Source organism: Benincasa hispida, chromosome 9 (genome assembly GCF_009727055.1).
Source record: "Benincasa hispida cultivar B227 chromosome 9, ASM972705v1, whole genome shotgun sequence".
Classification (NCBI taxonomy): domain Eukaryota; kingdom Viridiplantae; phylum Streptophyta; class Magnoliopsida; order Cucurbitales; family Cucurbitaceae; genus Benincasa; species Benincasa hispida.
This window is the reverse complement of record NC_052357.1, coordinates 22,387,433-22,402,698: the sequence shown is the minus strand read 5'-3', so window position 1 is coordinate 22,402,698 and position 15,266 is coordinate 22,387,433. Positions and strand designations below refer to the sequence as shown.

Here is a 15,266-nt window from a genome sequence, read left to right as displayed (position 1 = left end):
TTATACTGGTTCGTTACTCTACTAAATTTTTATTTTTAAGAATAATTATAAATTTTATTTTTGTTCTTATATTATTATTTTTTTTATTAGATTCTAGTTTTTTTTTTAAAAATTTTTTGTAATTGTTGTCAGATAACAAATAACAGGAGAAAAGGCGAACGTTGTATTGAAGGAAAAAAAGAGAACTACTGTCGAATATGTGAGTTTGAACTTATGATATTTGAAAAGTTTAGTTTATTCTATGATATTTGATTTATTTAGTATTAACTTTGATGTTTATAGTGTTAAAATGTTTAGTTTATTGTTTATGTTAAGAAGTTGATATTTATAGTTTAATACAAAATTATGTGATAGTTTAACAATTTAGTATAGTTTCAAAAGTTTAATATAGTTTGAAAATTTTAGTTTATTCATGTGATATTTGATTTCTTTAGTATTAAGTGTTAAAATGTTTAGTTTATTGTTATGTTTAAGAAGTTGATATTTATAGTTTAATACAAAATTATTGTGATAGTTAACAAGTTTAGATAGTTTCAAAAGTTTAATAATTCTAGTTTATTCATATGAAAATTATTGTTGTTATGTTTATTGTGATAAGTTGATATTTTCTAGTATTAACTTTCAAAATATAGTTTAAAATAGTTTGAAAAAGTTTAATTTAATTTAATTTATTTTGTATTAAATTGAAAAAATAGTTTAAAAAGTTTACCTCGTTTTAATTTGAAAAGTTTAATTTGTTGTTATTTTTAAAAATAGTTATAAAAAGTTTAATTTATTGCTATGTCTAAAAATAGTTATAAAAAAGTTTAATTTATTGTTATATTTAAAAAGTTGATGTTCATAAAACTTAAAAAGTTTATGTTATAAACTAAAAAATTTAATATTTTTAATATACTTCTTATAAAAGTATAATACAAAAAATTGATGTTTGTCTCTTTTTTTTTCTCTTTTTTCTTTTTAAAATGGCAGGCAGATGCTTAGGATTTTTGTTTTTTACAAATGGTAATATGATTGATGGTATTGATGGAGTTGAGTATAACCAACCACCAAGTGGGAGTTTTACCATAAATGTGAACAGTGGAATTGTATTTAAACAATTCATTCAAATGATTGGGATGTTACTTAGTGTAGATATGGGAGCAAATAAGATGAAATAATATATAGACATCCCAATCTAGAACCATCAGGATCAATAAGATATATGTCATTCCCTATTTCGAATGCACAAGCTATGAACTTGATGTTCTCAATGGCAATGCTAGTGCCAAATGTAGTGCATTTGTATGTAAATGTAAATGATTTGTGTGAGAATAATTTGTATTAAACGAAATACAAGAAGAGAAATGGAAATGGAAATGGGAGGAGAGGAAGATGATTTCGAAGGCAGTGAGGGGGTGGTGAGCTATGAAGGGGCAGTGAGCAAATCAAGGGGAGAGGAGTGAGCAAAATCAAGGGCAGTGAGTCTTCAAAAATTATCGAGAGAGTGATTGAGGAAAAATGAAGAGGATGGTGGTTTAAAAGGATGTAGGAACACTCGACCCACGGGTTTAGGGTGGTTGAAAAGACATTAAGGCAATGGCAGAGGGGGCATGAATGTGTCAATGAATGCATGGAATCGGAGCAGGGGAATCGGATAACGTCAATGCATGCAGGGAATCGTGCAGGGGAATTGGAGCAGGGGCAGCTTGGTGATATATATGCACTTTTTCAAACTTATGGAAAGTAAATAAAGTGAAGACAATTTTCATATGGCAGACCACGTCAGCTGACTGGTTGATTGTTTAATCCATGTGGCAGACTCAATCTCGCTCTCTCCTACAGTTTCGCTTTCAATCTCGCTCTCTCCCACAATCTCGCTTTCAATCTCGCTCTCTCAATCTCGCTCTCTCCTACAATCTCGCTTTCAATCTTGCTCACTCCTACAATCTCGTTCTCTCTTACAATCTGCTTCACCTACTTATCTTCCTTGTCAAGGGTTGAAGTTTCGACTTATGTATGCCAGAACTTCAACCTTCGACAACCTAATATACAAAATTAGCGAGATTCCCTTCGAGATTCCCTTCTAGAGCGAGATCCTCATCACAAAATTAGCGAGATTTCCCTTTCCTTGTCGAGGGTTGAAGGGTTGAAGTTTCGACTTATGTATGTCAAAACTTCAACCCTCGACAACCCTAATTTACGTATTGTTTCCATGTTTTTCTTTGTTTGTCGAGTTCTCAACGTTCGACTTCTACATTAGTCGAATCCTCAACCCTCGACTTCTAGCCTCGAAATCCCAAAACAATAGTATTTCTCTAATAAGTTTTGAAAACAACAATATTAATATTAAAGTATATTTTTTATTAGAAGAATCTTGTAAATAAATAAAAAATTGAGAAAATATTTTAGATTTAGTTTTTGTCCATACTATCTCTTAGATTATTTTATGAAAATGCCGCATCAAAATTTAATCATTTGCTTTCTACTCATGAACAATTAGGTCAATTGTCTACTAAAGATTGATTGGAGAAAGAAAAGTTAATTGAAGGATTTTATAATTTTTTAGAGCTTGGAAGTCAATATAACTGAAGCAATTTCGTGAATAGTATTTAGTAAATATCATAATGTACCAACATTATTATTATATTATATCCTAGATATCTATTATGACTCGATCTTTAAATTTTGTTTATTTGTTTTTCATTTGTTAAAAATATTAAATTACTTTAACGGTTAATAATAAGAGGCCTTTTTAGATATAAAAATATTTAAAAATATCTACACTCTATAGAAAAATATTTAAAAATATTTACACTCGATCTTTTTAGATATAATAAAGTAAAATATTATTTCACTTTATTGGCTTCTATGAGGCTAGAATTTAAAAAAAAGACATATATAATCATTTGATCAATCAAGTTATGCTAAAAATGTTACCGCTTTATCAATTTTGTTATGAGTTTTTTTTAATTTATTATTTAAATTAGTTATCAATAGTTGATCTAAAACATAATATATAAAAAAGAAATTGAAATAATAAACATCAAAACTATATAACAAATAATTGTGCAATTAATTCAAAACTTTTTTTAAGAAACACAATTTTAAATTTGATTTGCCCATTCATTTTATATCATATATTTTATACCTTAATAATAAGGATCCGATTCTTATTTTTAAACAAATTAAAGAAATAAAACATAAATTAAATCTAAATAGTTCAATTATACAACACATGGTTAACTTACAAATTTGTTAATAAATTCTCGCATGCTATTATTTTAAAAAAATTACTAGCCACGTACAATATACGTATCATTAAACTAGTAGCTATAAATACTGCAGAATTTAATAAAAATATAAAAATATCATCGCCGTATAGGTGAAAATATTGATTTTTCATAAAAAAATATATTAACCATCGATATATCTATCGACACTTCGACGAAATATCACGATTTTTTCATGCTTGTCAAAATTTTATCTTCTAATTGACATTTATTCTATCACTTCATCTTTTTTAAAGTTGTTGATTTAGACTTTAGTACGTTTGGTTTTTGAATTTTCAAAATGTATCCTCTTAGTTCTCGAGTTTTGAAGAATAAGTGCATTTAATTCTAAAATTTTCAAAATATTTCTTTTTAGTTCTCGAGCTTTTAAAATAAGTTGAAAAGGTCACTCAAACATTTATAGTTATTATTTTAAATAATTATAAGAAAATTTTAAACTATAAAAAATGATTTTAAAAATTATCGATTTTCTCTCAAATTAATTTTTAAAAATATTTTTCTAATTTTAGGTATCATAAAATTATTTAAAATAATTCACAAAATTATTTCAAGGATCTTTTAGTCCTATTGTTTAAAAACTTATTATTGTATATTCTTAAAATGTAACGACCAGATCCTTACATATTATGGTCTAATCGCTACAACATGCATACTTAGACTTTTCTATCATGAGATGAGTTTTGGTAAAAATTTCAAAAGAAAATATCTAAAATTTTATTAATTAGGTAGAAAACTGTATAAAAAATTTATTTTACAAAACACCAATATCCATAAAACATTAGCGTAGTGATACAAAATGCATATATGCCCATAATAGTGAGTTTGATGTTTGGCCCTTTGAGCTTCTGCCACCTACGCTGTGTCTTTACCTACAAAGTCTGTAAAATAAGACGAGTATATAATATACCCAGTAAGTAGTTCTCACATAAGATAGTGACTAAATGCACAATCACGTGCAACATGTCATGAAAACATATGATTGGGATCGAAAACATATAATAACATGTGGTGGTCGGTTATACTTCCAACGTAAATTTCTCCGTCCTTGTAGGAAGATGAGGACTTAAGTGGAAACTAACCCATCTGATGATTAGCGAGTCATGCAGTAGGGCCAGAGTCGCATCCAACATCAACCATTAGCATAAACGTAAGATTGGACTAGATGGGTGCAACCATACATACCCTGTTAGTCCCTAGCATAAACTTGACATAGAATTTGGTCTAGAGGAATGCAATCATACATGCCCTGCTAGCCTTTGAAGCATAACCTTTATCTAATTAAATTTTAATATTATTTTATCATTGTGAATAAACATAATGCATGGGGTCTCTCGTCGAAACACGTTTTAAACATGTAATGCAACATAACAATGACATAATTATGCAACGTAATAAAGGTACACTACCATAAAACACTTAAAGAGAGGGTGAGATAAACTACTTACCTTGACTGCGATCCTAGTTATTCCTTATTATTATTTATGGTTTGATCCTATAAAATTTGTAAAGCACTTATACTTAAAACTAATTTTAGGATTATTTAAAGATCTTGATGAATGTAGCTTATTTATCTTGAGAATTATAATCATTAAGTCTTGAGAGTATTAATGTAATTACGCTTAATTCTTTAACAATGAGATTACTAATACTAACGATGATGACAATAATAGTATTAGTATAATAATAGTAGTAGTGCTAGTGGTGATATAATAATAATAATAAGGGAATAAGTGAATTCCGTCTCGTTCCCAACTCCCCAATCAGACGAATCCCCAAAATGGTAGACTTATTGAGTTGACAACATGGTCACTCTCACCCATATAAATTAAAGGACCGCTTTCATGAGCAGAAGTTCACAACTCACTCATAATCCAGATTATGTCACCTATGGTCATCATGGTGAAATGTAAGTCTCTATATTAATAGTGTTATATAATAAGACTAATCATTTTATGGTCTGGGCTTATACAAACTCTTTGTATAGGATACCTCCGCTCACATGTCTCCACATGAATGATTAGGATCAGATCATTTGTAATACTTTACAACACTTGTAATATTTACAAAGCGAGTCGTATCCGTAGTGTCAACAGGACAAGGTACCCAGCCTTATCTATCTACTACAAACGGATTAGGTTATTATTTAAATAAGATCCACCTGTATGTCTCTACATACTTGTTTAAATTACGTAAAATAACTTAGGATCTTAGTTTATTAGATTGAATGTATGCTCGTAAAATAGCAATTATTTTATTAACCACAGTTTATTCATACAATGCTTATAAACTCCGAGAATACAAGAGATTTAGGATACCAGTCTCAATAATTGCTAGTTTGTATAAACTACCGAAAAGATGCTTATAATGTACTGATTGATGGAAATTTCACATAAAAATACCTGGAAATTAGTGGTTCTATAAAAACAAGTGCCTTATGGTTAGACGAATATGGGAATCATCAAAGAGGTGCGCGAGTTTGGAAATCGAGGTTAAATGTGTACTAATTGATAGAAATTTCACACAAAAATTACTTGAAAATGAGTGGGTTCTCTTGGAAACAAATACCTCGTGGGTTTATTTCAACCCATTCATCGGTCGTGATGCATGAGTTTCAAAATGAATGGGTTCGACAAAACGTTCGTTCATCCGCGATCAGTTCACTGCAAATGTTCGTTCGTCGACAGTATATTGGCTGTAGGGTGTTTTGTTTGCAACAAGGAATTCTATTTCGCACAGCAGGTTGTTCGTTTCGTGGGTTCGCAACAAGTTCTTCATGGCGATGAATAGCAATGTTCGTTGCCAGTGGTGAGTAGAAACATCCGTTCGTCTTGACGATGACGTGTAAGTTAAGAGCGAGGGAAGGAATAGAGGGGAGAGGGGAAGAGAATGAGTGTCGAAAAAGGAGGGGCACACATTTTTACTTTTTTTTTTTTTTAAATAAAATAATATATATATATATATTTAGTGACATTTTAATGTGTTACTATAAGGTTTTAATGTTTAGTGGCGCTAGTGGGTGCATTGTTAATTCTTTTAGTGACACAAATTTAAGATGTGTTACTAATAATGAATTTTTGTGATATTTTTGCAAAATGTTGCTATAAATTGATCTTTAGTGACAAAATTTGCACGCACTGCTAAAAATGTGCCACTAAAACTCAATTTTCTTGTAGTGCCATGGGTTGGGTTGAGGTGTTTTTTAGATCAACCTAAAAATTCGGGTTGGTAAGGTTGACAACCCAAAAGACCCAAATAAAGTCTCCTACCCAACCTAACCCAACCTTTATATTCGGGTTGGGTTGTCGGGTTGTAATTTTTTCTTTTTGATTAAAAATATGTAAATTTATTTACAACATGTGACTACTAACTAAAATCTAATAATATTCAAATGTTAAATACCGAACATCTTTGATATTTCTTACAAACTTTAAACAAAGACAAATATATTAACAATTTTAAAAAATATATATTAAAAATTTACAAACTAATCAATACAAGGTAATCAAACTTATATATTTATCTAATTCGGGTTGGATTGGGTCAGTCATTTTTTTTAGCCAACCCCCAAACCAATCCACCCAACAAAAATATAAAAAGTTTAACCCAACCCAACCCAAGAACAAAATTAAACTAACCCAACCCTTACATTCTGGATTGGTTAGTTCGGATTATTCGGGTTGTCAGGTTATTTGAATACCCTTAACAACAATCCATGTCATATCACTTCAGATATATGAACTTCATACATCATATCTCAACTCAACATCCCAAACAACCCATAAATTATATAATTGTTATAACATAAACTATCTAAAACAACCATATAACTATCTAATAAAACGAGCAAAAACGAAAATCAAAAGTTTGTCATATGAGCTCTTATAGATTTAAATAGTATATAGGAGAGTATAAACACTAACAATAAGATATATAATGTAACGACCCAACCCCCTAGGACTTAAGTTAGGCCGTTACTAAATACATGCATGCATGAAACTCAAAACGACACTCGGTTATGGCGAAATAAATGCTAATTAAATAAGGTAAGTTCAAAAGATTTTCATTAAATTCAAATATTAAAACAATATTAGGGTACCTATAAATCATAAAAGATAATAAATAAGTCTAAAGATGATTCTTAAAAGTAAATTTAGAGAAACATGAAAAGAACTCTAAATCTCATGAGCGGAAGTTTTTCCATTCTCTTCCTTTCCATTTTTAAAACAACCATTCTTGCCCTTGATTTCCAACACTAAACTCCGGAATTAATTTCCAATATTAATCTCCACTTAAATGATTTAAATTCCAACAGTTGCACTTAAATGTCCAGAAATTCCAAAAAATGTCCTCAATTAGTAAAAAAAAATATATTGAAATTACATTAATACTACTAAAAAAAAGGGTTGTTACATATAACTTGGCTTGGAAATAAAAATAACTAGATTATTAATTTAAATATTTGTACACTCTTTTTTATAATTTATTTATAGGAATACTCATCAATTTCAATAATTTACGATAATCCACGTGTCTGTAAAATTGAAATATTGATGTCACCGTTGATATTGACATGTTATCCTCAACACAGATAAAATAACTTCATCACTGGTTATACATCTTATCTAAACTAAACAACTCTATATAAATTAAATAACTCAACTTATGGGACGTTTGGAGTAAAAAGTTGATTATTATAGTCATATGTTATTATAACTGAGTTATAATAGTTTGTATTTGAGGTATAGATTATTTTAGTTTGAGCTACAATAGTACGTGGTTGGTGTGTAAACTATTTTAGTTTGAGAAGAAAATAGTAAACACTGTAACAATGAATAAAAAAATGATGAATGTAAAATAGTAAAAACTGTAGCAAATAAATATATCCAATTTTCTCGCAGGATTCCGCCCCAAATGGGGCGAGGATTCCCCGATTAAGAGGGAAATGGGGGAAACAAATGTCCTGTGAGCTAACGAATGGGTTATTTTCGTTAATTATGAACTTTGAAGGATAAAAGTTAAAAAGAAAAAGTCTTACAGTTGAAGAGTATTTTATTTCAATTAGTTCTTAGGTTTGAAACTTTGCACTTTTAATCTCGATTTTTTTTTAGTAAATACTCACTTTCAGTTTTTGGTACTAATATCTATTAATTAATTTAAAACAATTATAAAACAAAATCTTAAAATTAAATTATAGTAAAACTTTATTAATTATATTGGTTTTATTATTTTAAATGGATTAATAGATATTAACGTAAAAACTCTTAACATCCAAGATCGAAAAGATCAACGAAAAATTAAGATTAAACGTATAAATGTTGAAACCTATAATTTAATTAAACAAAACTGAAAGGTGATAACATTGTAACCATTTAAAATTGTTTGACTAAATTAAAATCATTCACAGAAAAATGTAAATTTTGAAATTCATGGATAAAAAAATGTATTTTTCAAAAAAGAAAAAAAAAATCCTGAAGAATTTGGACGAAAGCACACAAGAGCACGCAAAAAAGCGCAATGTTCAAATATTTCGCCCCCTCGTCGCGCCAAAATTAAAAAAAGAAAAAAATTAAAATTCAATTAAATCCAATTCCCGCTACGCTGGCGATCCGCGTGAAACTCATTCCACCAATCACAGCGTTTCATTCTTCACTATAAAACCAAACCAACAGCCTTCTCTTCGTCTTCATCTCCTCAAAAATCTTCTCTACTCATCGGTCACTTTTCAATCTCACAACCGGAAAGCAACAATGAGTTCCACCGACATTCCGGCGAAGGGCGGCAGAGGCAGGAAAGCGTCCACCAAGTCCGTCTCAAGGTCTCACAAGGCCGGTCTTCAATTTCCCGTCGGCCGTGTCGCCAGGTATCTCAAGAAGGGACGTTATGCGCAACGCGTTGGCTCAGGCTCCCCGGTCTACCTTTCCGCTGTTCTCGAATACCTAGCTGCTGAGGTTTGTAATCCCTAACTTCACTTCGAGTTCAATCCTTTCAGTTCTCAGTGTTCTGATTTAGGTCTCTTGTCTTTCATTTAGGTTCTGGAGTTAGCCGGCAATGCTGCGAGGGACAACAAGAAGAATAGAATCATTCCAAGGCATATTCAGCTTGCGGTGAGGAACGATGAAGAGTTGAGCAAGCTTTTGGGATCTGTTACAATTGCAAGCGGAGGAGTGATGCCGAAGATTCATCAGTCTCTTTTACCGAAGAAGGCAGGGAATGCGAAAGACAAGGCCGAAATCGGATCGGCGTCTCAAGAATTCTAGCTTACAGAAGAAATCGCCATTCATGAACAGAAAATTAAGTAGTTAGGTTATGTTAGATTGTGTTAGATTGTGTTATTAGTTTCAATGAATCGGATCATACTTCTTTTGGTATGGTAAATTTGCGGAACGAATTTCGCTTAGATTAGTATTTGTCATCGTCATCGTTCAAATTTTCTATTATTCAGTGTAAATGCCGATGAAGTTCAAAACTAATTTGAATCGAAAGAAGTTTGAGTTTTCAATTTCCTGTGATTTCCAAATTTTCTCATTAGCCGAAGGAGAATTACGATGTATGTCCTCATTGAAGTACGAAATCTTCAAAGTATTTACTTATTTGGCCCTAAAATTCAAATATTTATAAATTTTGTTAAATTTTATGTTAAATTAGTTGATAATTCGTTTGTTTTCGTTTCTCTCCCTGTATATATTATTGGAATTCTTCGACCTTAAGCCCTCCATATTTATTTTTTCTGTCAAGTTTTACATTCTCTAGGGTTTCGATCATCCGCCGGAAAATACCGTACAATGAGCTCATCGGCTTCGTCCAAGGGCGGCAGAGGGAAACCGAAAGCTACAAAGTCTGTGTCGCGGTCTCAAAAGGCTGGTCTTCAGTTCCCCGTCGGCCGTATTGCGCGGTTTCTTAAGGCCGGTAAGTATGCGGAGCGTGTCGGTGCTGGTGCTCCCGTCTACCTCTCGGCCGTCCTCGAATATCTCGCCGCCGAGGTTAGTGCTTGTTTTCGAATCGGATCTTTTACTTGTTTCTGATCCGTTTGTCCGTGTTGTAGTGTAGTGTTCTGATTCACTTGAATCGGAATTATCATATTTGATTTGGTTGTATTCCTTGTGCTTTGGCTTTGGAATAGATTTGCAGAAGAGAAATTTCAATTTTTTTTTCAGTTGATGCGATCAGTGCCGAAACTGATGAAGAAACAGCTTATGATTTTGAAATTAGGGTTTGGCATCGAATGAAAATGAAATTAGGTTTACCATCATTGCTTTCAGAATAGTTGTCTTGTGCTTTGAATTGTGGTCTTCCTTTTGTCTTTGCATTGCATCTAATTTGCTAGAAGTTTGAACTCAATGAAGCTTAATTAGTTTTGCTCATTCATATTTTCTATATAAACATCTGAGTTCTTAGCCAATTTTGATGTTGATGTTGATTTTGAAAACACTTCTAAAATAGCCAACAAAACACATAAACCAATAGATGAAAGTTTGTTTTATAGGTTTAATTTTCAAAAATAAAAAACCAAATAGTTGTTAAATGTGACCTTATTGAATAAGGTCATAAAGTCGTACCATGTTTTAAAAAGCTCTCTTGGGCATGCACCTAGGCTCAAGGCACAGGTTTGGTGCCTTGCCTTGGAAAAGCTAGTTCACAAAATAAGGTGCGCCTCAGGTGCATGCCTTTTGTGAAGCCCCAAGGCTCAAAGCCCTGGGCTTTGGGGCTTTTTCATTATTTTAAAAATTAATAATAATTAAAGGTTTCTTTCTTTATTAACTAAAAGAATCAAGTTTATTAAACCTAAATGCAAAATTTCTCGTTTTTTGGATTTTTTTCTTTTTCATATTTCCACTTCAACTATGCTTTCTCTTTTTAATGTAATATTTATATATATATTGTGCCTCAAACTAAAGCTCGTGCCCTTTTGTGCGTCTTGCATCTAGGTTCGTTATTACACCTTAGTATGCCTTGAAAATTTAAAAACAATTAGCTGCGAGACTATGTTGGTTGTATCTTTAGATGAATGAAATTTCACCTGTGTTCGTCCTTATAATATTCTTAACACTAATGATGATTTGCTTTTGCATTTGAAGTAGCTGTATATACTAAAAAAACTCCATCTGTAGGTGCTTGAGCTTGCAGGCAATGCAGCCAGAGACAACAAGAAGAATCGCATTGTTCCAAGACACATACAGCTTGCGGTCCGTAACGATGAAGAGCTGAGCAAGCTTTTAGGTGATGTGACCATTGCAAATGGTGGAGTGTTGCCGAATATCCATCAAAATCTCTTGCCTAAGAAGGCTGGATCAAGCAAAGGCGACATTGGATCTGCATCACAAGAGTTCTAAAAGTGTTTGATCATCTCCAAATTTTGATACGCGAGGTATTCAAGAGTGCAAAATGGTTGTGGTTTCTTTGCCTTGTTTTGGAATCTATTTCATTATTGTGAATCACAAAATATTGAATCTCTTTTATTGGACGTATAACTGAAACCATATTGTGTTTTATCCTTGTAGTTTTGCTTGTTTGTTACTTCGATTTTAAGATATCAGCATCAGTTTTGTGCTACTTACATCTTCATTGTCTACTATTTTCTTCACCATTGTGTTTTTTGAAAAGGGTGGGTTGGGCATTACAATCAATCTTGAAAAGGACAGAAAAGAACTCTAGAAAGCAAAAAACAGATTAACCCAAATGGTCCTTAGGAAATGTTTTTTAGCACTAGTCATTAGAATAGGGATATAGAATGGATTCCTTCACACTTTCTTCCCGTCAGTTGTATCTCATTCTCTCATACTTGCCACTTGGTGTTTAGTGGTGTAATCGGTTCAACTTGGCTTAGTATGAGTGTCAGAACCAAAACTGAACAACCAATTTGTTTAGAAATATAGGAAACCAAACTAAACTGGTTACAAGTTTATAACTGAACTGTTTGAATCGATCAATCAATGGTTTGGTTGTTTGTGTTTAAGTAATTCCCTGCTTGATCCTGTTTGACAAACTCTTTTGGAGACCTTTTAAGTAACTACATCGACCTCATGCTTTGGTATATTAACTAGGTTTTATTATATTTCTACTATTGGTCGATTTGGTTTCATTTACCTGAAACCACCAAACCGACCAGTTTTGACCAACCCGACAAGAGGTTTCAGTTGGTTTAAGAGTTTTTTTGGTTTTTCCTTACACCCTACTTGGTGTCTATATCAACACCATGTTGAACTCAACTCTCTTTCCTTCTCTATCTTCCATCTCTTCCCTGCCCTCATCACCAGGTTGGTTGCTGTGGGGGAATATTCCGTTCATCAAGTGCATAATGTCGCTTGGCTCAATCACATCACATTCTTTCCATGGTTGAAAGTGAACTGGAGTTTCATTGACCTCCAAGGATAGACATGCCTGGTTGTACTGAAATTGTCTCCTTCCACTCTCATTTGCTTGCTTCTTCTCAACTGCCACAAACAAACAAACATGCTCTGTTTTTAAGCACAACATTCTAAAACTAGCGATAATGAATGAAATTTGCAAACCGAAATGTGAGGGTGTTGTTGGAGAGTAGAGGAAGACTTTGATTATTTAACTTGAAACTGCCAACTATGTAGGAATGGAGTTACTTTTGAGGTGTTTGGTTTACAACTAGTTTGTCACATAGTCTTTAGTGAGAACACTGATTAGGGAGGAGAGGTCCTTATGACAAGTCTATAGTATTCATTTATTTGGTGTTTGTCCATTTTAGGTTGTATCAATTTTATAACAAGGATCTTCATTTCGTAGATCTATGAAATGTGAAATGTTGAAGGTTAGCCAACAAGAACGAATTGAAAGGTCTGGGCTAAGCACATTTTTGTATGGGTTAACTACGAGGATAGACTATTTATAATCTTTTTTATTTTTTTAAATTCTCAAAATCTTAAAAAAAAAAAAAAAAAATCTCAACTTTATCATTAGTTAAGCCATTTGAAGCTCAAATCGTCTTTAATAATTACGTCCATTGTGGTAGTTTTTGTGATTACAACAAATTTAAAAATTGATGAAAGTAAAACATATTGAGTTATATTTTTCATTCATATCTCTAGGAAAGGAAAAACTTATTTCGACCTACAATTGATAGTTATTCTCCACATATCTTTAATGATCCGTTTGGTTCACGAGAATAAGAGATAAAAATGAGAAAAACCTTCAGAATGAGAATATCTTATTCTAAAAAATTTCATATTTCCATTCAGGTTTTTTATAATCATCAAGTAGATTGATTTTCTCCATTTTTAATAGTTTCTCTCTCTCTTACTTTTTATTTTATTTATTTTTCTTCTTTCTTGATAGTGGTTAATATATTTAATTTTTATAAATAAGTTTAGATTAAATTTATAATTGATATAATTAGTTTTATCAATAATAATGCTAATATAATAATTTATTCTATTATTATGAATCAATATGAAAAACAATAATCTTTTTAAAAAATACGAATAACCATAATTATATTTGCTTAATTTTTTTATTGGTAATATATATTAACATAATAAATTATTTATTAATCTTTAAAAAATATTAAATAATTAGTAATAATAAAATAAGTTTTCTTTTTCAATTAAACAATCTTGTACACTTGTACTTTTAGTTTTAATCTACATAATTGTTTTTTTTAATTGAAAATATTGTCTGGTGATTTAAAATCTATTAATCTATATCAACTTCTTTTTTATATATATGGTTTATAATTGATATTAATTAATTAACTGTTTAATTAACAAAACTACAGAAAACAGTAAATAGATATTTAAATTAATTACTAATATTTTTTAAAAAATAAAAATTTATAATATAAATGTACAATATAAAAAAAATTAATTGATGGAAAATATATTAAATTGGAGGATGAGTGGGTAAATTTAGTTAAAGTTTAATGGCTTAAAATTGATTTAATAACTTAATGTAATAAAAATTAATTAACAAACAAAAGTCAATTATTGAAATTAATTTTTATACTTTATAATGACATAAAAAAGTATAATACATTGTAGGGGTGACAAAAAAAAGTTGATGGCCCGAAAAAATCGAACAACCCAACCCGAACTTACTATTAACCTTAAAATATATATTTTTTTACTTAGAACACAATTATTTATACTTATGTTGATTTTAATTTTTTGAATAATTTATTATTTAACCACTCTTAAAAATAGTTTCTTTCCACTTTCAAAATAAAATTTTCATTATATAAATTGAAATTGGATTGTTAATCTTAATTTAATATATGAAAATAATTATATTAGATTTTTATGTATTTACATTTTACTTCTTTTTAGAACAACATGTTAAATACATGACCCAACTAACATGAACCAGTTCAATCCAAATACTTCATGATTGGGTTGGGTTGAGTTTATTTTTTAATAAGAGTTATTTGGGTTAGAAGAAATTTACAACCCGAACAATTGAGTTGAGTTCATTTTTTAATAAAAGTTATTTGGGTTGAAGAAATTTACAACCCGAACAATTAGGTTGAGTTCATTTTTTAATAAATGTTATTTGGGTTAAAGAAATTTACAACCTGAACAATTAGGTTGGGTCTAAAAAGTCTTCAACCCAACCCAACCCAACCCACAAACACCCTTAATATATTGCCAAACATTCTATTCTCATTCTCATACATCTTATTCCTAAACATCATTTATTCTCATGTATCTACAAAACCTTAATCCAAACGACTCTTAAAAGGAAAAAATACTATTTTTTTTCTTCTAAGAAAACATATTGTTGATTAGGGGAGTTTTCATTTCATTTTTCATTTTTTTTATTTTTCCATTTTATCTCCTTAATTTTACTAGCGTAGATTTATATTTATATGTTTTTATACATTTGTTCCATTCTCCATAAACTTGGGGCACATTTAATAATATAAGATATATATTATTACATAAATATATGATATATTTTATAAAATGAGGTATATATTTTTGTTTTATTATATATTTATATTTCATAAATGCATAAATTTACTTAATAATATTTGGT

General features: G+C 30.4%; 2 protein-coding genes across 2 annotated transcripts; both read left to right on the top strand.

The window, feature by feature from the left end:
* Positions 1 to 8,954: 8,954 nt before the first annotated feature.
* On the top strand, positions 8,955 to 9,768 carry LOC120085134 (histone H2AX-like). The gene is made up of 2 exons (XM_039040998.1): positions 8,955 to 9,217; positions 9,299 to 9,768. Exons 1-2 carry the CDS (start codon positions 9,017 to 9,019, stop codon positions 9,524 to 9,526), a joined length of 429 nt encoding a protein of 142 aa, XP_038896926.1. The 5' UTR covers positions 8,955 to 9,016; the 3' UTR covers positions 9,527 to 9,768.
* A 154-nt stretch (positions 9,769 to 9,922) lies between these two features.
* LOC120085135 (histone H2AX-like) lies at positions 9,923 to 11,793 on the top strand. The gene is made up of 2 exons (XM_039040999.1): positions 9,923 to 10,249; positions 11,378 to 11,793. The coding sequence occupies exons 1-2, from the start codon at positions 10,052 to 10,054 to the stop codon at positions 11,597 to 11,599; spliced, it is 420 nt and encodes a 139-aa protein (XP_038896927.1). The 5' UTR covers positions 9,923 to 10,051; the 3' UTR covers positions 11,600 to 11,793.
* Positions 11,794 to 15,266: the final 3,473 nt, after the last annotated feature.

Coding starts and splice junctions, on each gene's coding strand:
- LOC120085134 (XM_039040998.1), top strand. CDS start 9,017: ATGAGTTCCACCGACATTCCGGCGAAGGGCGGCAGAGGCAGGAAAGCG. Junction 9,218..9,298: donor TCGAATACCTAGCTGCTGAG/GTTTGTAATCCC, acceptor TCTTTCATTTAG/GTTCTGGAGTTAGCCGGCAA.
- LOC120085135 (XM_039040999.1), top strand. CDS start 10,052: ATGAGCTCATCGGCTTCGTCCAAGGGCGGCAGAGGGAAACCGAAAGCT. Junction 10,250..11,377: donor TCGAATATCTCGCCGCCGAG/GTTAGTGCTTGT, acceptor CTCCATCTGTAG/GTGCTTGAGCTTGCAGGCAA.